The sequence below is a fragment of the Pelodiscus sinensis genome, chromosome 3 (genome assembly GCF_052426305.1).
Source record: "Pelodiscus sinensis isolate ZL-2025 chromosome 3, ASM5242630v1, whole genome shotgun sequence".
NCBI classification, from domain to species: domain Eukaryota; kingdom Metazoa; phylum Chordata; order Testudines; family Trionychidae; genus Pelodiscus; species Pelodiscus sinensis.
The window spans coordinates 110627186-110654001 of NC_143054.1; the positions used below are offsets into that span (position 1 = coordinate 110627186).

At 42.4% G+C, this 26816-nt stretch overlaps 1 protein-coding gene across 12 annotated transcripts in view; it reads right to left on the reverse strand.

The window, feature by feature from the left end:
• The window catches only part of SYNE1 (spectrin repeat containing nuclear envelope protein 1), a 479589-nt gene that overhangs the window by 238143 nt on the left and 214630 nt on the right, over positions 1-26816 (reverse strand). For all 12 annotated transcript variants that reach the window (XM_075924462.2, XM_075924463.2, XM_075924461.2 and 9 more), the window contains 10 exons: positions 23849-23961; positions 22596-22801; positions 21522-21677; positions 19889-20180; positions 19297-19469; positions 15493-15802; positions 13665-13829; positions 10470-10826; positions 5532-5668; positions 3162-3339 (listed from right to left, as the gene is read on the reverse strand). In XM_075924462.2, the coding sequence (XP_075780577.2) occupies positions 3162-3339; positions 5532-5668; positions 10470-10826; positions 13665-13829; positions 15493-15802; positions 19297-19469; positions 19889-20180; positions 21522-21677; positions 22596-22801; positions 23849-23961 (2087 nt within the window). The remainder of the gene's footprint in view (positions 1-3161; positions 3340-5531; positions 5669-10469; positions 10827-13664; positions 13830-15492; positions 15803-19296; positions 19470-19888; positions 20181-21521; positions 21678-22595; positions 22802-23848; positions 23962-26816) is intronic.

The following is a 26816-nucleotide window of genomic DNA, read 5'->3' on the forward strand; positions in this document are numbered from 1 at the left end:
TTCCTAACTGTTGGTTGTATTAAGGAATGAAAGTGCATATGCCTTCTTAACAAATGCTTGGAAGTATAAGAAGAATTTATTTTATGTAGAAAGTGTATACAGGCAGTCCCCGGGTTACCTACAAGATAGGGATTGTAGGTTTGTACTTAAGTCGAATTTGTACTTAAGTCGGAACTCATCAAGATTCAGCCCCTGCTGAAACTGACCAGTGGCTGACTACAGGAAGCCAGAAGCAGAGTTTCTCTGTCCCGGGCTTCCTGGAATTAGCTGCTGATCAGTTGCAACAGCAGCAGAATCTGGATGCCTGGGACAGAGCAGCTGGGGCGCTGCCGGGTAGGTCTCCGCAGCACCGCACCTTGGCGCTGCGGGGACGGGCAGCACCCCAGGTGCTCTACCCCAGGTGTCCCCAAGTCAGCTGCTGCTGAAACTGATCAGCGGCTGATTCCAGGAAGCCCGGGGCAGAGAAACTCTGCTTCTGGCTTCCTGTAGTCAGCCGCTGGTCAGTTTCAGCAGCGGCTGACTTGGGGACACCTGGGGCAGAGCAGCTGGGGTGCTGCTGGGTTGGTCCAGTAGCGCCGCTCCTTGGCGCTACTGGACCAACCCTGCAGCACCCCAGCTGCTCTGCCCCAGGCGTCCTGATTCAGCCGCTGCTGAAACTGATCAGCAGCGGCTGAATCAGGACTACTGGGGCAGAGCAGCTGGAGTGCTTCCGGGTTGGTCCAGTAGCGACGAGGAGCGGCGCTGCGGGACCAACCAGCAGCGCCCCAGCTGCTCTACCACAGGCGTCCACGAGAAAAGCCTGGTCTAATGGGGGGGGGGGGGGGGGCCACACTAGCTGCGCCCCCCCCCCGAAGACCATGGAGATGCGGGCGGGCGCACCGCGGTCCCGACCGGGTCCTCCGCGGCTTTGCTCCGCGTCTCCCTGGTCTGCAGACCAGGGAGACGCGAAGCAAAGCCAGCAAAGCCGCGGAGGATCCGGGCGGCGGGACCGCGGCGCGTCTGGGCGCTCCCGCCGCCCGCGTCCTCCGCGGCTTTGCTCCACGTCTCCCTGGTCCCCAGCAGACCAGGGAGACGCAGAGCAAAGCCGCGGAGGACCCGGGCGGCAGGAGCGCCCAGACGCGCTGCGGTCCCGCCCGGGTCTTCCGCGGCTTTGCTCCGCATCTCCCTGGTCTGCTGGGCGCTCCCGCCGCCCGCGTCCTCTGTGGCTTTGCTCCACGTCTCCCTGGTCTGCTGGGCCCCCCCCCCCCCCAGCAGACCAGGGAGACGCGGAGCAGCTTTTGTCGCCCCAGAGGACGCGGGCGGCGGGACCTCGGCGCGTCTGGGCGGTCCCGCCGCCCGCGTCCCCTGGGGCGAGAAAAGCCCCGTTCGTAAGTACGGATCCGATGTAAGTCGGATCCGCGTAACTCGGGGACTTCCTGTACTATACATAGCAATCATGAATACATACTTTTAGACAGGAGAGCAAATGGTTATTTTAATCATGCAAGGCTTTTATGGTGAATAAAAGTTGTGATTATCAGAAGCAGCCAAAGAATTTCCCCTTCTAAATTGGGTTTTCTTATATAAAAATTGGTGATATTACTCCAACATTATACAAAATGTTAAGTGCAATTCCAAGGGGAAAGTTATCTGTTTTGAGACTTGGAATTTGTAGGTAGAAGGATTTATACTGAAAAACACAGAAGTTACAGTAGACTTCCAATAATCCTGAACCTTTGGGACCTAAGTGCCGGATTATCGGATATGCTGGGCTATCAGGAGGTACTATAAGATGGTTTTATATATATATATATATATACACACACACACATTATATACTGTATATAACGTGTTTTTAACCCTTTTTATTGTAGCACAAGCACTGTCCAGCATCACACTATGCCAGTGGCAGACTGACTCGGTCCCATCCAGTTTCGCTTGGTTCAGCTGCTGCTGCTGCTGCCTTGTGACTCGTTTTTTGCCAAAGCTCACTCACTAGGCTCTTGCCATTTTGATGCTGGAGTATTGGGAGTGCCGTACAATTGGATGCTGAACTACTGGAGTTTTACTGTAATTGCCTGCTGGCAAGGTTGTGTTCCTTTATTTACATTATAAAGATTACCATCATATATGATGAAAAATTTGCAGAAACCATTACTTTGAACTAGTTTCTGGAACTACATAATGTTCCTACATTCATTATTTGTTTTTGTTTTACAACCATTTTCCTATTTAAAAAAAATATGTTTCTCCCCTATTACTGCCTGAAAGGCCCACATGGATGGAGGAAACAGACTATGAGTATGTCTAAACTTAATCACGGGGGCTGTGTCTACACTGGGCCACTTATTCCGGAAAATCAGCCGCTTTTCCGGAATAAGCTGCGAGCTGTCTACACTGGCCCTTGAATTTCCGGAAAAGCAACGATGCTCTACTGTACAAAATCAGCCGCTATTCCGGAAAAACTATTCTGCTCCCACTCGGGCATAAGTCCTTATTCCGGAACACTGTTCCGGAAAAGGGCCAGTGTAGACAGCCCAGTCGTCTTTTCCGGAAAAGTGCGTCTACATTGGCCACAGACGCTTTTCCGGAAAAAGGGTTTTTCCGGAAAAGCAGCCTGCCAATGTAGACACTCCTTTTCCGGAAAAACTGAAAATGGAATAGTATTCCGTTTTAAGCAGTTCCGGAAATTCATGCCAGTGTAGACACAGCCAAGGTGTGACTGAAGCTCAAGTTAACATACCTTAGCTAACATTAATTTAGCTAGCTTGGGCACCTAAGTGGTGATGCTATAGCAGAATGTGGCAGGCTGTACAAGCATATCTGGAACCCTGGGGATACACAACACTTGCACTGCTCTGAGACTTGAGCTAGCTGGAGTAAAGTTAGCTCAGGTAGATGAGCGCAGACTGTAATCACATCATGGGTTCACAGTATAGAAATATCCTATAACGAGGAAAACAAGTGAAAATGGCTATCCACAAAATGCCGTTAAGATGCCCAAATTTAACAAACTGAACAAAGAAAAAATAAAGAATTTTCTGATCCTTCTCAATTACAGTCATCTTTAATACTGCTGTAGATACAGTAAATCTCAAATTGTAAGTAAACAAAATTCAGATAGATGTGTTGATTTAAAGCTGTGTCCTTCTTCAACCAGTGTCTGATTGCTATACAATTACCTGTATTTTCTGTAGACTTGTCACTGCTTCGTTGATATTTTGAGGCATGTCAAAGCATTTGGCAGTGGTGATTTTTGAACTGACTAGCCACTGCTGGAAGTCCCTGAAAACTGTCCGGAATCTCTGCTGCAAGACCTCCTCTTTATTCTGACAGCCCTTCGAAGCTTGAAGACATAGGCTGAGTTTTGTCATCATAGGGAGTTAAATGAAAAAAAGGGGAGGAAAAGGGGGATTCAGTTAGACAACATGAAATAGGCATTTTCACAGGTATTACACTAAGACTGAAATTACAAATACAGTAAACTTCTGATAATCCGGCACCTTTAGGACTCAGGGGGTGCCGGATTATCAAATATGACGGACTATCAGGAGGGGGGGGCTATGAGGGGTCTGGGGTAGGGTGGGGTGGGGGGGATGCCACCCCAGAGCCTTCATAGCCCCCCCTTCCGATAGTCCGGCTCTGCCCTAGGCATCCCCGATTCAGCCGCTGCTGGTCAGTTTCAGCAGCGGCTGAATCGGGGAAGCCGGGCACAGAGCAACTCCAATTGTCTGGCTGCCCCGAGCACTTCTGGGTTCCTGATGGTGCCGGGCCATCAGGAGTGCTGGAGCATTGGATGCCGGACTAATGGAGTTTTACTGTACTTTGAAACTACAAGCAACTGCAGAATTTGTTTAGGATTAGATTGTGTTCTTATCTGACAGTGCCACGGGGGAAGAAAGGTTTTGCAGGATATGGTGGTGCAGAGATCTAGAGTGCAATACTTCCCATAATCACAAACAAGAAATTTGGAGTGAGCAGAGCCTTGGCTCAACCCCCATATTATACCAGTCAGCAGAGCTGAGTTGAAGTAATGGTGGCAAGAGAGGATGGAGTAAAATGAACACTGTATAGAGCTATATAGAGCTGGTGAAATTGAATTACTCCAGGAATAAGGGAAAAGCAGGGAAGAAATTGTGACTCTGAGTCAGATTCTTTTTCCAAAGGCTCATTTGATTAGTGAAGCAGCCCTTGACAGAGCAGGGTGAATTTTTCCCACATGAACAGTGTCTTCACCAAAAAATGACATTTGGGTAGACTAGAACCTATTCACAAATTGAGTAGCATTTCACTAAGTAGTTTCAGCCACATTTTTTTTAAAACAGCCAGTAGTAATGCTTCTGCTTGTCAAATAACTCTTAGCTAAGTGTTTAGGAGTCCTCACTTGAAGTGCTGAAGCACCAAGTTTAATTTCCTCCTCTACTTTATGTGAAAAAGGAATGAGAGCTTGGGCCTCCTACACTGCAGAAGAGTGACCTAGCCACTGATAGGATATTATCTCAATCACTCCCATGGAAGCTTTTTCACTTTGTATAAACAATTAAATAATCATTGAAGTATATATTTGAATTCCATTCTCCTAAATCTTTGGTGAGTGTCCCAATCACCAGGCAATAGTTATTCTCACTCCTTCTCTAATCAAATGACTATCCTTTGTCATTCACAGTGACAATTCTTATCCATTCAAAGCTGAGTCTATGGCGCAGTGTATGCTTAAAAAACAAACTGACATATTTTTTCAACCTTTATTACTAATAGGTGCAAGGCAATCGGTACATTATGAATGCACTGTTTATTTGTACATTTCTAACTTACGGCATCATATATCAAAATAATATACAGGTTGGACCTCCCTGATCCAGTAACCTTGGGACATGAGCTGTCCTGGACCAGGGAGTTTTCTGGACCAGGAGAGATTAATGCTCTCCTGTTGGCTGCCCTGCTGCCAGCTTCTCCTCCATCGGGCTCTCGTGGCTGGGGCTCCCTGTCCTCCCACTGCCTCGCTAATGCTGGCCCAGCCAGGTTTCCCCAGCCAGGGCCGCCTGTCACCACCATCCTGCTACCTCTCAGGGTTCCCCGGGGCTCCCCGGTCTTGGGACACTTGGCCACTGCCAGCCGTACTCCTGTGGCCCAGTCCTGCTGCCACCGTGGCTTTCCTAAGGTTCCCCAGGCAGAGCTGTCAGGCTGGCTCTTCTGCCACCAGGGATTTCCCTGCTAGGTTTGGGACTCCCTGGCTGCTGCCTGGCCCCAGTGCCAGGTTCCCTGGCCAGGACTCCACTGCATGGACTCGCTGCCACCAGAGGTTTCCCAACCAGTGCTGCCTGGCCGCCATCGGTCCCGATGCCACCTGGCCCCGCTGATGCTGCAGGTTCCCTGGACCAGTCGTGACTCCGCAGACAGTGTGTTCTCCCAGCTGGCTCCCATTCCCAGGGCTCTTTGGTCCAGCAACATCGGTGACCTTGCCGGACCATGGATGTCGCTAGACCAGAGAGTCCTGGATTTGGGAAGTTCAATCTATAGAAGAACAAATTATATACAAGATAAATACTTACCTATTGTACTCTTTAATTAACACTGAAACTTTTGCAGAATAGGTACTCAAATCCCTGGAAAATCTACAAAGGTCATTTAACTGAGTCTTGAGCTCTTCTGTCATATGCTCTGCCTTTGTTAGAGCATCCAGTGTTTCCTGGTGGGGGAAAAACAGTGTGAAAAAAACCCGAAACTGTCACTGTTCAATATTATTGTCAGCTAATTTAGATGGGATGGCCTTACATTGTTTATGCTGTGCTGAAGTAAGATTGTTCCATTACTCAGAAAAATGGGATTGAGTTCAGTTCCTCAGTACCAACATTTTTAAACCAACAAATAAATAAAATAATCACAGAATATTTTAAATGTTATGATGGGCAAAGTGTTAGTATTTCTTTACAAAAGTTCCTGTCGCGCACGGTTCTTTTGGTAGATCTGGCCAGTATTTTCAGCTGTAGGTGCCTAAAAGTAGGCTCCCAAAACCAAACTTAGGCACCTAAACAAAAGTGTTTATATGTGAATACTGAAAATTCTGTTTTTTCTCAAAATTTCTTTGAAAGCAAATTTCAAAGTATGACTTCAATAACAGCAATATATTTTTTCTTGGGAAGTTACTTAAATCATCTCCTCAGGGAATAGACACAATAATCTGTAAATTATGTAAATAAGCATAAGCAGCATGTGTGATAAATGTGGGGTGCTTGGTATAGGTTAATTATTTGCCACTCAAATAGTGATATATGCACTGGACTTCTAGAGGGAAGCAGAGTGCCAGAGGGGTGTCAGGCGGGAACAGTTTAAAAACCAATTTCCCTCGCAGACTAGCTACCTGTCGCCCTGCACTGCTGCCTCTGATACAGAGGCAGCAGTGCAGGGTGGCAGCAACCCCTGTCCCAAGGGGGTCTGAGTACCCAGACCCAGCGTGAGTTAGAACTGAGATGGGCTGCCTGCCCACCTGGCTCCTAATACACTTTAAATGCAGAACCGCAGCAGGGCTAGGTCCTGGATCCATCACAAGCCGGGACTGAGCAGGGCTGCTAGCCAGCCTGCTAAAAAATGTACTGGCAGAGGGAGAGGGTGAGTACATTTAGTCTATAGTATTAATCTATAAGCTTTTGATTATCGGTTAATCAGTAAATTGACTACACTATTACATCCCTAGTTTCAACACCTTAACCCACAGGCCAGACACAGCCACAAGACCAGTGATTACCATTCATTCAAAATGAATGGGGTGTCAAAGGACCATATCAAAGTGAATAGTCTTAATGGCACTAGCATGTCCCCTGATCAGGCTGGGGAAGGGTTTTTAAGAGACCCTCAGATTCACCAGAGAGAATGTGTGTTCTCCCTTTAACTTCAGAGGAATGTTTGTTAGCTAATAATAAATTCTAAACAAATTCTCAAAGGTATCAGCTGATTAAAAATCTCTTCTCTACAAATGCTAAACCAAAATACTTTATTTTAAAGAAGGCTATTTTATCACTAGTAACTATGAGTATGTCTACACTGCCACCCTAGTTCGAACTAGGGTGGCTAATGTAGGCATTCGAAGTTGCAAAAGAAGCCCGGGATTTAAATATCCCGGGCTTCATTTGCATCTTGCCGAGCACCGCCATTTTTAAATCCCCCTTAGTGCGGACTCCGTGCCTGCGGCTACCCGCGGCACGGAGTAGGTAGTTTGAATTAGGCTCTCTAATTCAAACTACCGGTACACCTCGTTCCAGTGTAGATGCTCTCTTGCGCAAGAAAGCTCTGATGGCCATTTTAACCATAGGGCTTTGTTTAGCAAGAAATTCATGTTGCCTGTTTACACTGGCCTCTTGCGCAAGAACAGTTGCACAAAAGGGCTTATTCCTGAGTGGAAGCATCATAGTTCTTGCACAAGAAGCCCTGATTTTATACAGTAGAACGTCAGTTTACTAGCGCAAGAACACACAGCCAGTGTAGACAGGCAGCACGTTTTTGAGCAAGAGTGGCCACTTTGGCACAAGATCGTGCCAGTCTAGACACAGCCTTAGGGTCTGGAGGGTGGGGTGGTGTCAACAATGGCTGGTCCAGGTCTCCTTCAGGCAAGTGGCGGGGAGTCATGGGGTGAGGGGTCTTGGGATTCTAGCAGTAGAAGGGAGCCAGCAGGAGGCCTCATGACTTCAGCTACAAGGAGAGGTTTGGGGCTCTGGCCTGGAGTGGGGGGCGCAGAGGCTGAAGTGGGGAGTCAGGGGCTAGCCTCCCCAGAGGACAGCTCCCTCACTGTCCATGGCTATATCATTATTAAGAAGATAAGAATTCCCAAACTGGATCAGGTCAATGGTCCATCTAGTTCAGTAGCCTGTCTTCCAAAAATGGCCAATGCCAGGTGCTTCAAGGGGAATGAACAGAATAGGCAGTCATCGAGTGACCCATTCCGTTGTCCACTCCCAGCTTCTGGCAAACAGAGGATGTGGCATACAGAACATGAAGTTAAATCCCTGGCCATCTTGGCTAATAGCCACTGATGGACCTATCTTCCATGAATTTATCTAGCTCTTTTTAGCCATCTCTATAATCCCCTGGCAATGAGAGCCATTGCTCAACTATGCATTAAGTAAAAAAGTACTTCTTGTGGAATTTTCTTAAACCAGTTGCCTATTAGTTTCATTGGATGACTCCCAGTTCTTATATTATATGGAGGAGTAAACAATACTTCCTTATTCACTTTCTCCACAGTGGTCATGATTTGGTAGACTTGTATCATATCTCTCTTAGTCGTCTTTATGCCAAACAGAAACAGTGTTTTTAATCTCTCCCCGTATGAAAACTCCATAATCATTTCTGTTGCCCTTCTCTGTACAGTTTCCATTTCTAATATATCTTTATGAGATGGAGTAATCAGAACTGCATACAATATTCAAAGTTTGAACATATTATATGGGGCAAAATATGATATTTACTGTCTTATTATTTATCCCTTTTTTAATGTTTCTTAACATTCAGTTATCTTTTATGACTGTCACTGCACATACAGCAGCTATTTTCAGAAAACCATTTATGATTACTTTAAGATCTCTTTTCTGAGTATAACAGCTAATTTAGATCCCATCATTTTGTATGCATAGTTGGGATTATGTTTCCAACCTGTGTTACTTTGCATTTATCAGAATTAAATTTCATCTGCCATTTTGTTCCTCTCACACCCAGTTTTGAGATCACTTCGTAAACCTTCACAATCTGCTTTGGGCTTAACTATCATGTAGTTTTGTATTGTCTATAAATTTTGTCACCTCACTATTTTCCCCTTTTTCCATATCATTTATTAGTAAACTGAACAGTCCAGGTCCCAGTTGAGATCCTTAGGGGATTCCATTATTTATCTCTCCCCATTCTGAAAATTGACTACTTATTCCTACCCTTTGTCTTCCATCTTTTAACCAATTACAGACCCATAAGAGGACCTTCCCTAAGTTCCCTTGTATTTCATGACTGCTTTTACTCATCTTACGATCCTTTGGTGAGGGGTCTGGTCAGAGGTTTTCTGAAAGTCTAAGTACATTATATCCACTAATTCACCTTTGTCCACATTATTTTCCTTAACACTTACTTTCTTTTTACACAGCTTTCTATTTTTTTACTATAAATTAGATTACAAAGTAGAGGCATACAGAGTAAACATTTATTTTTTCTGCACTCTACATATTATTGGCAGTCCGCACATTTGTTAAAAGAGCAAGAATATTATACAAGTATTACATTCAGCTTCAATTTGTACACAGTATAAATATTAACAAAAAAGAAACATTTTTAAATCTCTTGAGATTTTAAGAAGTTTAATGTTTAATTTAGGTACAAATGTCTTGTAATTACTGTGTGTGTGTGTGTTAATAATAAAACAGGTTAAAATAGTATTAGCCAAGGGGAATTTTTCATATTTACAACCATAACATGGAAAGTGGTATTACAACCTCATCAGACCTAGTGCTATGTACTGAATCCTGCCTACTGAGAGTTTTAGAACATTTCAAACATTCAGTGAAGTATTATATGGTTCTCTAACTATACTGGGACTAGCCAGCAGAAAGTAAAACATTCTGCAACCTTGTTGTGGCATATATGATTCACAGCTGTAATTAGGGATGTAAAATCCCATTTAATTAGTTAACAGTTTAAATATTAAGTTTAACCAGCTATCTGATTAAAGGGGGGTGCTGCAGTTAACCATTATCCAGTAAGCATCACCCTTTATGGGCGATGCTTACTAGTTAACTGGTTACCCATGCACATCCCTAGTTGTAATATTACAGGAACCTTTTTGCCTCTTCTGCAGAATATCCATGTGGAGATAAGTAAGAAGGAGAAAGCATTTTGACTACCTCCCTCTGTCATGAAGTAGTACTGCTAAGCCAGTTAAGAGGTTGGTTGACAAGTAGATAATAGTTTCTAATACCTCTTTTCTAAATATATGTCAAAATGGTATAATGCACAATGCCAAGATGTTCTGAGAAATGAGAAGAATAAACTGGCAAAAAGCAAGGATTAAATACAAGGAAACATATACCTCTGATGGCTATCTGACCTTGTGAAAAACCACACGTATTACCCCTCTCTGCAATTGTGCATTTATGGCTTGAAATACTGAAGGAGTTGGAAAGAAAACTGAAAACTAGCATTCACTGGTTTCTGCCTCTTCTGAGAGGCCCCGTTTTCAGTGTCGGGAGAGCTGAGAAACATAAATTATGCCTTTACAATGGAGGCCAAAGAGAAATGTCTTTATAAATACACAACCTACTGTGACTTCTTTTTAAAAAAATTTACAAAGTCATTACTAGAGATTTCAGCTTTGAATTTTATATTTTAAAATGTATTTCAAATCTTTCCATTTTTCCCATTCATGCGTATTACAGTCATTGGGAAGAAGTTTGCTTGCACAGAGTACTTAGATATTTACAACCAAAAAAGATTAAAGAAGCAGAAAGTGGCCTTACTTTTTCTTGGTGCCAGCATTCAATTATTTCTTTATCAGTTTGCTTGCCATCCAGGAGGGTCAGCTTTTGAGAGCAGGATGCAAGAAGTGTGGTGAACTGCTCCAGGGCCTTTTCCAGCTGAGCAACCTGTGCTGTGAACTCCTGCTCGGACAGGGCCATTTGGCTAACTATATCCTCCAAGTTCTTTTGCGTTTGAAAAATGCTCTCCTCCCACTGCTTCCAGTCGGACTGCAAGGCCTGCATCTCCGCATCTAGCAATTCACACCCACTGGGAGTTGTGTTCTGTTTCACTGCAGGAGCCAGTGTCTCAACTCTGCTTAGGCGGCTTGCACCAATCTGTCTGGAATCTATCAGCTCCTGCAATGGAACATTGCCATGGTAACTGAAAGTGCTGTGATTCACTACAGCTGGAAATCTGAACACTTACAAATGGAGGACAGCACATTCTACTAGGAAGTAACAGCCAGCATTTCGTGGTGAACAAAGCAGCAGTTTCAACAAAAATAATTTCACAATACATGGCAACTAAAAATGTATGAAAGGTTAAAATAAAATTAAAATAAAGTAGATGATCCTTTAAACAGAGTGACTCAAATAGGATACTCTTAAACTTTCACAAGACACGGAGAAAAATAACTTTTCTTAGGCTACGTCTACACTGCACTGTTATATCAGAAAAAGATACGCGATTTGCAGTACGCAAATTGCGAATCTTTTTTCGATTTACTTTTGAAAGAGGCTCTTTTGAAATCTGGTGTGTCCACAAGGTGCCAAATTGCAAAAGAAAGTGCTCTTTTGAGCCATCTCTTATTCCTTGTAGAACGAGGTTTACAGGGATGGTGAAATAGCTCATCCGTTCTTTTGAATTTTTTTTTGAAAAAGTGGACATGTTCCTTGGATGCATACCTCCAGTATCCTGAAAAAGCAATGCAGTCTAGACATAGCCATAGATAATACCAAGTAGCATCTTTAGATTAAGACGGGAAAAATTTGTTCTCTTTAAGTACAATAAATGCTAGTGTGTAGCTGTTATCAATGGTTTTAAGGCCACGTAAACAGAAATCTGATGTGCAGAAGTAGTACTTTGCTATTCTGTCCATAATTTGTGAGGCACCATTATTGGCAGCACAATATCTTGCTTTCCACATTGTGTCATATTTTGATTTCATACATAAATGTGAGATCACAAACTGTCATTGGAACTATAAAAGAGCTTTACATCCTGGGAGAATACAGCATGGAAGAAGCAGCTCACTATATTGTCATCTAGACAGCATGCAACTAGGGATGTGAAAGGTTAACAGGTAACCAGTGGGGGTTGAAGCATCTCCCTGGCTGCTATGAGCAGGGAGGCACCTCCAGCCACACAGGGGGCCTGCCGCAGACAGGGGCTGCTCCGGTGATGGATAGACGCCAAGAGCCAGCAGCAATTCCAACCTCCACATGGGGGATGGGAGCCAGCAGCTAGCCCCAGTGCATGGGCTGGGAGCAGGAGCTACTCCAGCCAGGTTAGAATGGTCCCCCACCCTGATCCCTCTTAATCAGTTAAACATTAGGTTAACTTAACGTTTAACTGGTTAACTGATTTTATACCCCTACATACAATTCCAATAGCACTTGAGTGCTCCCATCATCCATTTATTTATCCTCTCCGCATTTTAGAGTTGGGGAACTGAGGCACAGGGTAGATTAAATGGCACTAAAAGGCTATAACTGTGGTGGGAACTGAACTCAGGACACTTTAATATCAGTCTGCAAACCTACCCACCAGATCAGAGACCTACACTTAATGCAATTATATAAAACAGCTCTCTGTAGTGAAATGTTTTGACAGCAAATATATGTGAACTCTGCTCTTGTTCTGCATGAAGGGATACATAATTCACTTTAGAGTATATAAACACATAGGATACATCTACACTGCATGCTAAATTTGATGCAAAAATTCTGGAACAAATACTCCACAATCGCTTATTTCGAAATAGCACGTCTACACTACAGGGAAACCTCAAAATTAATCCGAGGAAGGCTTCCTTAATGTGGACGTGCTACCTCAATTGAGAGCCCCAGGAGGCACTGCGGAGTAATCACTTTGAATAGCTCTGGGGAGGAGTTATTTCAAAATAGCAACAGTGGAGCATCCATACTACAGCTATTTCAAAATAGCTATTTCGGAATAGGCATTATTTCTCATGGAATGAGTTTACTGAAGCTGGAATAAGCTGTCCATTATTTCAAAATTATTTAGAAATAACAGAATTCCTGTGTAGATGCTCATGTTGTTATTTCTGAATAACGGCCATTATTCTGAAATAATGCTGCTGTGTAGATGCACCCATAGTGACAGACCCTCAGAGATATAAAGGGAGCAGGGAATGTGCAAGGAAACTCACTCTAAGGGTCGTAGGCATCAGCACCTTTCCAGTGCTTGGAGAAGGGCCAGGATCGATCTCTCTCTGTGCATCCCACGGCACATGATGGCCTAACAGGACAAGAACAGGTGCAGTGGAAGATGAGGGTCTTACCCTTACCTGTTTCCTTGCCGTTCAGATGGAGCAGATATACTTGGAGGACCAAGTTTGTGCAGCCTATGAATTGGCCCATTAAGGCAGTGGCTCACAACCAGGGGTCTGTGAGCAGGTTTTTGGGGTCTACCAAGCACGTCCATCATTAGACTTGCCCAGACCTAGACCAGAAAGCTGACACTGCATGGGACTGTAGCCTTTGACCCCAGCACCAGAGGTGAAGCTGATTCTTCAGCAACTTAGCTTCCTGTTGCTCCCCATGATGTGGGGCCCTAGACAACTGCTCGCTTCCTAACCCTTAGTGCTAGCCCAGGGTTTTATTTTGAGAAAACAATTGCTGTGGCACAGGTGGGACATTGAGTTTTTATAGCATGTAGGGAAGGGAGAGCAGAAAGAAAAAAGCTGAAAACCTCTGCATTAAGGCACAATTGCTCTTTCAATCCCCTGAGATGGTGCTGCTTCCAGTGTGTATCTATGATTAAAGCCTTCTGTTTTAGTTTCACTTAAACTATAGGAACTGAGAAGAGACTTTGGCATAGCAAGTGCAATCTCAGTGAAAAGTAACAACCATTTCAAACTGATAAAGGGAAACAGCATTTTGAGATCCTGCAGCACATCTGTTTCAATGCACAGAGACAAAGTTACAAGTAAAACGAGTCCAGTTTCTTACATTAATTTTAGCGAGTTTTTTCTGTATGGCTGATGTATCTCCAGATGCATCTGACCAGCGGTGCAGTTCTTCCTTTGCAGAATGGAGCCAGTCTGTGAATTCATGCACAGCATCAAGGTACAGCAAATGGTCCTTCACAATATCTTCGGCTTTCCTCATTTTCTCCTATCAATCACATGGAAAACAGACTCATTTGTATACTTAAGGTAGTGGTGGTCAACCTGTGCCCTGTGGGCTACATGTGACTCTTTGGGGTTCTATGTTTTCCCACAAGACATTTTGATTCCCAATGCCCACATGCATTATTGCCAGATTCCGCAGGTTTCCATCCACATAGGGTTTTTTCCTATTGGTATGACTGAAGTGACACATGTAAAGTAAGGTTACATAAAGTGAGGGACGTGCTGATTGCACACTTTGAATGTGAGACCCAGACGCTCCCTCTGCATGGTAGCAGCGCTTTGATTGGATGCAGTCAGCACCCTCTGTGAATTCTAGGTACGTAAAAGTGCAGTTAGCAAAGCTACACTTGGTTATAACAGCCATGTAGCCCACTGAGATGAAGGAGGGACACTCATGTGGCCCACTCTCTAGCCTAGATTGCACAGAGCATAATCTTTAGTCTCCCCTTTCCTTCAGTTTGTGATGCTGTGTTGCACACTGATTGCAGGGCTACCTCCAAAGTATTATTTTTAATGTTTGCCTTACAAGCTCTATAGAGGTTGAACCTCTCTAAACTGGGACTCTCTGGTCCAGCAATATCTGTGGTTCTGCTGGACCAGGAATGTTCTTGGATCACAGAGTCTCGGTGACGCGTCAGTGGCCGGGAGCCTTTTAGGGGCTGGGTGCCCAGTTGGGAATAATTTGGGAAAAACTGGGCATTATTTTCCACAATTATCCACCCACCTTATAGTAGTTCCATCTAAATTGTATTTTCTTAGTTTATTTATGATAAGATCATGCGAGCCTGTATCTAAAGCCTTACTAAAAATATACCATATACAGTACAGGCTTTTATATAGGTTGGCAAAATTCAATTTAAGCATATATTCTGTTTTTATTGGGCAAAATTATAAAGTTTAAAGCATTTTTATTTTTTTTATTGATTTAAATTTTCAGTTGTGCGAAGTTACGGGTGGTGAGACAGTAACTATTTAGTGAGAGTATATGCCGAGATTCATCAAGTTAAAGCATTTTAACAACACAAATTGTCAGAATCACATGTCAAAATATACAAAGAAAATATCCTTAAATCCAACTAAAAAGTTCTCAATCAGCATTTGTTCTTACTTCGCCCATGTGTAAATTTCTATGATTAACCATGGAAACATGTTTTCATTGGTTTGAATGTGCATGGTGAGTCTATCAACATTTACCAATACATTTCTCATCATTCTAAGCCTACCCTTATTAGAATGCTACACTGTCAGCCCTTCTTTATTATATTGAGTAAATTCCAATTTAATTACTTCTGCTGACTGCAACTGAAGCATGATGGTATGGGGAGAGAGAAGTATTCTTTCAGACAAGCATGTCTCTTTCCATTTATGGTATATAAGGCAATAACTATATATAGGTTATTCACTGACCACTAAACATCAGCCTCACAGTGATGAAACATGTCAGTTGTGCTGCAACATTATGTAGCTTCAGGATAGGAAGAAAAAAATGAAATATTGTATTAAATAAGAAACTAGTTCTATGAATCTACGTTGATTCATATAAGCATGTGTAAATATGTTCATTATTTGAAAGTAACTGAAATCAGCAAAAGCTCATTCATTAAAACAAATATGTAAAAGTTTGCCTTCTCCTACAAGGCATTTACCTTGGCCACAGTAGTAATGTCACTAAACTGTGTTTTCAGTTCCTCTTCAGCTGCTTCCCTGAAAGAAGCATCCTCAGTTTTCTCATATAGTTCCTTCGCTTTTTCAGTAAATCGATGCAGGTCACTAGAATGATCCTCTATATCAGAAACAATAGCCTGGAAGTAATCCAATTGAGAAAACTTCTCTTTCAGACCAATCTGCATCTGTAAAGGCTGTTCTATTTTGTAATCCACTGACTCCAACCACTGGTCCAGCTGGCTTTTCCTCTCCAAATGGTCATTCCACTGGTTAATCACAGACTCCAAACAGCTTATATTAAAGACACAGATACAATACAGGTCAGAGGTCTTGTAGGCCTTAAGGAAAACCAATTAAGTGGCAGTACAATACTCACCAGAGGAGCCCCATGGAATAAGTGCTACCAAGAAGAGCAAGGATTCCTATGATCTAGCACACTGACAGATGCTGCTCAGTATGTAATTGATCTTTTAGTAAAAGATCATGAAAGTAGTATTTTGAAAGAGTAAAACTGAGAGAAATTCAATGGTGAAAATTTTCACAAACATATTTTCAGAATATCACACAGCCCTAATACAGAGAAGTTCAATCAAGGAATTTTCATTCACTGTTTTACTGGTATGGTGATATTGTTATAGCCCAAATCAACTCTTCATAATTTCACTGATTATAGCAATTACACTCTAAGCAATTCTTCTGATTAGAAAGACTCTACTGGTCTGAGAGATTTCATACGTTAAAGTACAGAATACCAGCACAACTGGTAAATATCTTAAATGAGCAGAAATCTTTTAATTTACTGTACACTTCACAAACTATCAATATTTTACTTCCTGGCAAAAAACCCCCCACACTTTTACAGTTCTTATTATACACATGTATCATATATTTAGAATGCATGTTCTCTTCCAAATGTTTTTTCTGAAGGGTAGCCGTGTTAGTCTATATCTGCAGAAATGAGGAGTTCTGTGGCACCTTTGGCTTGGTCGACACTAGGGAATTATTTCAAAATCTCCTTATCCCCTTAATTTGAAATAAGAAGCAGAGCTTCCAAACTGCCAAGCCTGTTATTTTGAAATAAGGGGCTGGTTACAACTTCTGTTTTCCATGAGGAATAATGCTTATTTGAAATAGTAATTTTGAAATAGAGTTCGTATGGATGCTCCTCTGCTGCTATTTCGAAATAATTACTCCCCAGAGTCAAAGTAAATTACTCCCCAGTGCTTCCTGGGGCTCTAAGTTGAGGTAGCACGTCCACATTAAGGAAGCCTGCCACAGACTAATTTTGAGGTTTCTCTGTATTGTGGAAATGCTATTTTGAAATAGTTATTTTGGAACTTATTATTTCAAAATAAGTTATTTTGAAATAATTTCCTAGTGTAGACAAACACTTAGAGGCTTAGGGTACATCTACACAGTTGCGTATAGCTCGAAATAAGCAATGCAATTTGAGCTACACAAATCGTGTAGCTTATTTTGAGATAACCTATTTTGAAATTTGGCATTGTCTATGCAGCACCAAATTTCTAAATAGAGTGCTATTCCAGCATCTTCCTTATTCCTCGCACAACAAGGTTTAAAGGAAGCTGGAATAAGCTGCTGTTTATTTCAAAATTATTTTGAAATAACAGGCATGCTGTTAACATTCGTTATCCCAAAATAGCATTGTATGCATTTTATCTCAAAACAGCGCTGCTGTGTAGATGTACCCTGACAGATTTATTAGAGAATAAGCTTTCATGGGTAAAACCCATTTCATTAGATGAGTTGGAGTGAAAGTTAAAGAAGTAGGAGTATATGTAAGGAAGAAGTCTCTTGCATTTACATAAGTAACTTCTTCCTTATATATACTCCTGCTTCTGTAACTTTCACTCCAATTTGTCTCATGAAGTGGGTTTTACCCATGAAAACTTATGCCCTAATAAATGTGATGTAGGTCTGTGTTGTTTTTGAAAATATTTTCTGGATCTCTTTTTAGCAAAACTGATCCTTTCCATTGTTATTTTGGACATCTTCACTATCGACTGAAATCTGGCAATGTCTATCCAGCAAAGCAAAACACAGATCCTTGCTGATGTTCTGTATAATGAGAGATAACACAGCTTATTCTCAAAAACAATATTAAAAAGTGCATCTTTTAAATAATTTTTAAAAAACTGACAATTTTCAGAAGACCAAATAAATCATATTTTATATTGTTTACTTATTTTCCAAATAATAGCAGATAAGCTATTGGGATGAACTCTTTCATTATATCAATTTTCTCCAGCAGACTTTCCATAGCCACATGTCCGGAGATGAAGACTGGCTCCAATAAAAGGAAGCTTTGCCACAGATTTTAAATTAATAGGCAACATGTTTAAAACAAACAAACAAAAGTATTTTTTCACACAACCAACCTATGGAGCTCCTTGCCAAATGATGTTGTAAAGGCCAAGACTATAACAGGTTTCAAAAAAGAACTAGAACAATTAGCCACAATGGACAGGGATGCAAAACCATGGTCCGCAGTGTCCCTAGCCTCTGTTTGCCAGAAGTTAGGCATCGACGACAGAGAATCAATGCCTTGATTGCTTGTTCTGTTCATTCCCTTTGAAATACCTGGCACTGTCCACTCTTGGAAGACAGGATCCTGGGCTAGCTGGGCCATTGATCTGATCCAGTACGGCCATTCCTATGTTCTTAAGTAAAAGGCCAGGAATTCACCCCAAGTTTATGTCATTTGGAACAGGCATAAACTTGGGTGATTTTAGTTACAGAATCAACATGGAAATTTACATGAGTACATTTCCAGATTTCCAGAGTTCTGGAATCGTGGGACGAGTGTTTATAAATGAGATAATCAAAGTTATCCACCTAACTCCATACAAGTAGGTACTCAACAGGTTTCACATGAATGTACCTTTATCCCAACCTTAATCCAATGTACCTTAATCCCAACTCCTGAATAGGAAACACTCCTCTTAAAATAATAATAAAAAGTGCACCAGCTAATTACTGCAAAACTGACAATTTTTGACTACTAACTCCTAGTCCTCTGTGTCAAGTGTACAAAACACACTGAACTCTGAGGGTATGTCTACACTACCCCGCTAGTTCGAACTAGCGGGGTAATGTAGGCATACCGCACTTGCAAATGAAGCCCGGGATTTGAATTTCCCGGGCTTCATTTGCATAAGCGGGGAGCCGCCATTTTTAAAACCCCGCTGGTTCGAACCCCGTGCAGCGCGGCTACACGGGGCTCGAACTAGGTAGTTCGGACTAGGATTCCTATTCCGAACTACCGGTACACCTAGAATAGGAATCCTAGTCCGAACTACCTAGTTCGAGCCCCGTGTAGCTGCGCTGCACGGGGTTCGAACCAGCGGGGTTTTAAAAATGGCGGCTCCCCGCTTATGCAAATGAAGCCCGGGAAATTCAAATCCCGGGCTTCATTTGCAAGTGCGGTATGCCTACATTACCCTCCTAGTTCGAACTAGGAGGGTAGTGTAGACATACCCTGAGAGTATTTTTTATTGAGGGAAGTATTTTTCAGTGACCAATTTATACTGAACTCTGAACTCAAGTGCAACCACTGCATTATCTTTTTGTGTTTTTTCCTCAAGTAAGCACTTCTAAATTATATTTTATTCTGGGTCAGATTCTTCCAGCATTAGGTGCTTGGAGAAGCACATTATATTTCAAGTAGTCATCGGTGGAAGTACTTGCAGTATAAAGTGCTCAGTGTAAGGGAGAAAAGATGTTAGAATCTGGTCCTATGTTTAAAGGCAAACACAGTGAATTACCTCTGACAGTTCATGGAAGTGTTGGTGATATCACTCCATACATCCTTTAACGTTTGTAGCTGAGTCTGTATCACCTTCTGCCCTTCCTCATTACTGCTTCTAAGGGCTTGTTCACCTTTTCCAATGGCCATGTTCAACTTAACTTCACCTTCACCTTTCATTAAAAGGATCTCCTGTGCAGCAAAAAGAATGAAACATGTATCAAATCCAACCACCCAGGAAACATAAAGGAAACCTTCAAGCGCCTCTCCTCCAGCAATATTCACCATCGTCATTTAGCGCCTTTAACCCTTCTGCACCATACTTCCGTTGTCAACCTGGACCATACTTTCTGATCTTTCACCAAGAAAAGTTGGTCTACTGAAAAATATTACCTCAGCCATCTTGTATCTCCATTTATGTATATAGACATGCTGTAGCAACAAAGTATAAAACCAAGCGTCCATTAACGCTAAGGCATTTACCTATTTGTAGCAGATAATAAGCAGCTAAAGCCTCCAACTTTGGAAGGGAAAATCCCTCAGTTTTCATGAATTTAATTGTAATGCAATTTTAACTCTGATGTGCTGGTTCATGTAGCCCTGTGCTTTACCTGAATTTGCATCAGCTGCCTCTCTAACGTGACTTTGCTGCCAACTGTGCTCTCTGCAGAAGCCAGCTTTTCTTGAACATCTTTCACCCAGGACCACATACTCTGCAGCGCGTCCTCCAAGGATTGATGCTCCTGGAGTGCAACCTGACATGTTCGCAACTTCTCCTTGACCGTTTTGACTAGGTTTTGATAGCTGGTGAGGTTTTGAGAAGCCAGACGTACTTCACTCCCAGCACCATGTCCTTCTTCATTTAAAGCTTGTGCCCGCTGGGAAAGTTTATCAAAGGATTCTCTAAAAGAAAGATTTGGGATTGACAATTAATTTTAGAAACCACTTGAACTGTGACTGCCATTGTGAGTACAGAAAATTACTTAATACTGACAATATAACCAAATTTGGCTGGAGTTAGACAACTCATGTTTTCAGGGAAGTCATCTGAACAAAGACAAATTTGAGTGTATAGTATGAGAAGCATATATTGATTTAAAATAACAAATAGCCTTAATGAGGGCCTACACTATTGCGTTCACAATAACTATTTGGTGTCAATAGTAATTAAGCTAAAAGCAGCAATTAGCATGTTCTAATTGAAATCTAATTCTGTTTCCCATGACATCCATCTCTACTGATATTGCCAATTCCCTCTCCAATATGTACTCTATCTTAAATATTTATCTAGCTGCCATTATGATAGTATCAGAGCACTTTACAACCTTTAATGAATTTATCCTCAACCCCCCTTCTCTTATCCCCGGTTAGGCAATATCATTATTGCCATTTTTCCTGGAGAAATAAACACATTAGAAACCAGAGCTAAGTGACTTGCCCAAGGACACACAGGAAATCTGTCACAGAACAGAAAACTGAGTCCAGGTCTCTCAAATCTTAAACTAATGCCTAGCCCCTGGATTATCCTCCTTCTTGTTCCTGTTTGCACTGTGTTGAACTCACATCAGTCAAAATCTCTACTGGAACAGCCCTGATTGATGGTTAAGGATTGGGTAAGTGCCATCTTATATACAGTACACGATGAGGTTTAGCAAAACAACTGAATAATATGTTTCTACCTTTTCCTACAAACTATAAACTGTTTGCACAACTACGCAGTATACTAAAAATGGCAATTATCTCATTACCCACTGGCTGATTCCCAGCTCAAGTAAGATTCCAAGGCTAAGACGTGTTATGGGCATACTGCACAGTGGGCAGCAAAACAGCATGCAACCTAAGTGGAACTGAATGCCATGGGACAGAGGAAAGAAAATAAAGCATGTTTTAAATGGACAATGTGATGAATATTACTATTAGTGTGACTTTTGGGAGACATAAAACACATTGCTAAAGCTGAGGTAGCTGTGCTGTAATGCTGTGCAGACAATCTTTGCAAACAAAGGTACTTCAACTTCCCCTTAAATAAAAAGGAGCCTAAGCCATTGACTTTAGATTGAGATTCAAATTCAAATTTCTCCAGTTTGGAGCTGTGTGGACACAACGTCTAGTAACCTGTTCCTTTGACTAACTGCATCCTCCAACACTTCTCTCATCCTACGAATCAGTTCAATTTAACTGTGGTTGACCAGAAGGAATAAATAATGCTGGCAACAGGACATTAGAAAACACATTTTTTTATACCTTGCAGCCAGTAATTCTTCAAGAAACTTTTCCAAATTCTGCACCTCATTTTTCTTCTCAGGGATTCGGTGTTTGCTCTCTCCTAGTATTTCTGTATTTATTCTTTCCTCCATTTCATGGATCCACAGGGTCAGTTTTTTGTGCTGATCCTCAAAGCTACAGAACAGAAAAGTATCCCTTTATGATCAATTCCTAGGTGTGCAAGAATCCTATTGAGTTTATAAAGCACAATGCATATCCAGCTGAGTAGGAAAAGTAACTTTTATTGAATGAGAGCTCCACATACAACATACTTCTGCACTGACAAGTAATCTAAAAATATTCAGCAAGGCTCTAAAAATATTTAGCAAGATCATGGGAATTACACTGGGAAAAGAACCTTTCAAAATTTAAAGTGACAGTGTTTGAATTTATTACTATGTTCAGTAAAGATAAGGTAGCTAAAAAAAAAGTCTCTCCAAATCCTGCTTGTAATTATAATTCAACCCAAGATTTAAGGAAAAAATATGTCTAAAATTAGGCTCTTAAAATCAAGCTTAGGCACATAAATAAGTGTCCAGATTTTAAAAAGTATTGTGCACCCATCAGATCCCATTGAGATTTAACAGGACTTTCCAAGTTATCAGCACTTCTGAAAAATGAGGCCACGGATTTAGGAGTCTACTTTAGTTTCTGATGTTTAAAATCTTAGTTTAATGCACATGCAGGCACACACAACATTTCTGTCTGATCTCATCTTGCTGTTTCATCCAACTACTGATTAATACTCTTCCTGTGACTTAAGCAGTAAACATACTCTGAGCTAATAAATACTTTGAGTCTTTGGGTTTTGAGTTTGTTTAATCTAACATACAGAGCCCAACTGTTTCCCCAACATTATTAGCACAGAGATGATTCTCTGAATTTATCTCCAGAAGAGGGAGTGAACAGACCTATAGTTATTATTTCTTTAACTTCAAGTTTTAATTGCAAATCCTCATCTTTTGTAAACTTCAGCATCCGCTGTAGTGCCCCACCTTCAACCATTTTGTAATAAATGTCTGCACCACATCTGTTTCTGTTGAAATAACTCACCTTCCCAGTTCTAAGGCACAGTCTTCTAGAGCCTCTTTATCTTTCAGGCATTGTTTCAGGAACCCCTGGAACTGCTGGTGTGACTTTGCTACCTGCTCCTGGATACTGCTCACAGTTGGTTTGGGTAAGTAAGCATACACATTTTCTCCTTGCTTGGAGACAGCATCCAGTTTGTTCTGTCCCTCCCTAATCGAGTCCAACACTCTCTGTGTGAGAAAAGAGTACTGTTTACATGAGCAGGATTAGCCAATGGCTAAAAAGTTCAGAGCCAATGTCTAGCTGTGGAATTGATTACAATTAGATTGTATTAAAATCTATGATGGATAGAAGGCACAATGCCTTTCTGTTCCCAATACATCTCCATTCATTTCTTCCTGCTTTACAAAAAATTCAAGACTAGGGTCATACATTTCAGAGATTAGGATTATTTACAAGAATTAAAATAGTTTTTGCCCAATTTGTGCTCTTTTCCATTACAGATCATATCAAGGAAATCCTAATGGCTACGTCTAGACTACATCCCTTTTTCGAAAAAGGGATGTAAATTAGACGTATCGCAATTGCTAATGAAGCGGGGATTTAAATCTCCCCCGCCTCATTAGCATAAAAATGGCTGCCGCTTTTTTTTGGCACGGAGCTTTGCTGGAGAAAAGCGCCAGTCTAGACGCTGATCTTTCGTAAAATGCTTTATTTTCCAAAAGATCAGCATCTAGACTGGAGCTTTTCTCCGGCAAAGCTCCGTGCCGAAAAAAAGCAGCAGCCATTTTTATGCTAATGAGGCGGGGGAGATTTAAATCCCCGCTTCATTAGCAATTGCGATATGTCTAATTTACATCCCTTTTCCGAAAAAGGGATGTAGTCTAGACGTAGCCCTTATGTCATATCATTGCATAGCTCAAGGAGGGAGTGAGCAATAAAGTGTGAAAGAGTGGAGAGGAGAAGGAAAGATATTGTAGGGAAAGATAGTAAAAGGGTAAGGGACAGAGTGAGAGGAAGACAGAAAAGGAGAAAATAGGATATAGAAATTTGCAGAGGGGAAGCAAGAAGAGTTTTAGTAGAACAAAAATTCCACAAGCTGAAATACATGTTGTTGGCACCTTTTGGATGTGAACAATAAAAGTTATTACTATTTGGAGCCATTTTTTATATTTTCTTTCTAGAAAAAAGGATTTGTTAGATTTTTAAATTAGATAAGACATGGATGCAAATGGTCAAAAGTAGCTAATTATTATCTCTTGATTTGATAACTCTACCTGCAAATCATGTAGTTTTGCTTCTATGGTTTTGCTGTCCCCAGACTTATCAGATGACTCTTTTACTGCTTCCTTCATACCAGAAAACCACTCCTGGAATTCCTGCATAGAAGCTTTTAAAAAGAAACAGAAGATAGGAACAAGTTTTTTTTAAAAAACCCACAAACACAAATCAAAAAACATCCCCAAACAGTGAAGATATCCTTACTGGGTATGTTTACACTACAGCATTAATTCGAGTTATCTTAATTAGAAATAGTTAATTGGAATTAACCTAATTCGTATTAATGCATCTACACACAAAATGCAGTCTGAATTAGCATTTTGCTGATTCAAAATACTTCATGCACACTGACTGGACACAGAATCAGATTTAAGGCTAGCCAGAACCAGGTCAAGCAGGGCATTAGGTCAGGAGTGTCTGTGTGTGGCTACTGCCTGAGGCTATCTGATGCCTGTGCTTAAAGGGACATCTCTCCGCCCTCCGGGCAGCCAGTTCTCAGGTGTCCCTGCTTGCTTGCCTGCCTTGATGAGGGACCGAAAAGCATTTGTGTCTCTGCGTGTTCTAGTTGCCTTCACTCGGGACACCACAGCACTCTGCAACATGGAGCCGGAGCTGCCCCTGGGAACTCTGGTGCTTCTCGTGGACGTGTTGCTGTGAGCCTGGCTGCACTTTCAGCAGGCTTCCAACCCGGAGGTCCATCGAGGGGTTGTCAGTATCCAGGAGGCCCTTCAGGAGAGCTTCCACCCTGAGGAGCACTAAGAGCCTCCCTGGTGTGCCCCACAGAAGGCTTGTGCCTCATTCCTCCCTCCTTCCACTTACCCCTCCCTAACCCCCTTTCCTGATGTCAAATGAAAACACATTTCTTGCCAAAAACAAACTCTCTTTATTGACCGAAACTGGGGTGGGAATGAGGGTGGGAGAGGGGAGGGGGAAACCTGTGAGGAGGAAGCTGGAAGAGAGAGGCAAGGGGAGGAAGGGACAGGAGAAGTTCAAGGTTGGGGGTCTTGCTGGACCAACTTGATTTTCATGCAAACCTGCTCCTGGGTTCGCATGTGGCCTTTGGTGGCCAGGATGGCTGCATTCCTCTGTCTAGTGCGGAGATCATGGACGTTGGGGGCATCCCCCCAAACCTGAGTACGGTCCACCCTGATCTCCACCCTGGACCAGAAAGGCGCCCGCCTTCTCCAGGTCCTGGCAGGATCCTAGGAGCTGGCAGACTGCTCCTGGGGTGCACTGGAGTGCTGGCTGCCAGAGGCTTGCTGGCTTATGTTTGGGGCCACTGGGTTGGGGCAGTGACTACTGGCTCTGGGCCAGCAGGCTTGGAGCTGGCACAGGCAGTGTGGCCAGAGTCTGCCCCTTTAAGGGCTCTGGGGTTGGGGGGAGGGAAAAGAGTTTTCCTGGTTCGGCCCAGAGTGGCCACCAGGGAAACTGGGAAGGCTGGAGGCCAGCAAATTCGGACTCAGCATCTACACAGCACTTATTCCGAATTAGCTAATTAGAGTTTGGCATTACTCCTCATAGAATGAGGTTTACCAAACTCGAATTAAGCACCCCGCTATTTTGAATTTAATTCAAAATAGCGGTTTGCTTGTGTAGATGCTATGGAAGTTAATTTGGAATAACGGCTGTTATTCCAAATTAACTTTGCTGTGTAGACATACCCATTAGATGCCTAATTTAAAGCCTGTTGGAGCTAAAAGAAAGACTCTTACTGACTTCATTAGCCTTTGCTCAAGAGACTGTCCTTAGTGACAGACCACCTAGAGCATTTGTGTGCTATAAAGAGATGTTTTATAACAAAGGGAATTATAATAGGATGAAGGCATTGTCTACATTGGCATGTTTTGTCACCAAAAACTGCCTTTTATTGACAAAACAGTGAAAGCATTTACATTACAATGCAACATTTGTCGGGGAGGGTTGGGGTGGGCGCAGGAGAAAACATCTGGTTTGGGGAAAAATCTTCCACCCTTGTGAGAAACATTTATCTTTTCCCCTTTATTGTCGACAAAAAAGCCAATATGTACTTGGCTGTATGTTTGGTTGAGAGATCTGGCTTCCACCAGTATCCCACAATGCCTGCCCTGATTGCTCTGCTCAGTGTTTTGTGATCTCTGCTACCCTGCAGGCATGCACCCCTCCCCCTTCAAAGCTTCGGGAAGTATCTGACAGCTGAGCGTGCTGCTCCCTTTGGGGAACAAACAAAAAACAAATCATTCGAATGCTCCCATTCTGCCCTGCACTAGGAATACAGCAGCAGGCAGATTGCTGCTGCAGAGGAAGGGCTGGAGAGACTGCTGTGCTGCTTTGACATTCTTTTGGAGAGCTCACAGAGCTACAAAGGAACCCTATGAAAGCACAGTGATCAGCTCTGCCTTCCCACAACACAGCACTGTGGATGATAACCCACATTGCTTTGCTCTATCTGTTGACAGGGTGCTAGCGACGTGGCCATAAAATGTTGATAATGTGAAGCAGAAAAAAAACAGTTTGACTGGTTTTCACTTTTGGCACTTTTGTTTGTTGGCAGCATTTTTGTCACCAAACTTTCCCAGTGCAGACATAGCCTAAGGGGAAGATGAGAAACACAGAAGGATTTCATCAGAGAAGGCTGAATTGGGACTCCTGTCATGAGAACTGTATGTTTTAAATGAGGTTTAATTTTGTTTTTTCTGTCTGTTCTAAACCCTAGGCTGCGTCTAGACTGGCAAGTTTTTCCGCAAAAGCAATTGCTTTTGCGGAAAAACTTGCCAGTTCCGCTTGAATTTCCGCAAGAACACTGACGATCTCATGTAAGATTGTCAGTGTTATTGCGGAAGTGCTATGCTGCTCCTGTTCGGGCAAAAGCCCTCTTGCACAAAAGCATTTGCGCAAGAGGGCCAGTGTAGACAACGCGGTATTGTTTTGCGCAAAAAAGCCCCAATCGCAAAAATGGCAATTGGGGCTTTCTTACGCAAAACCGTG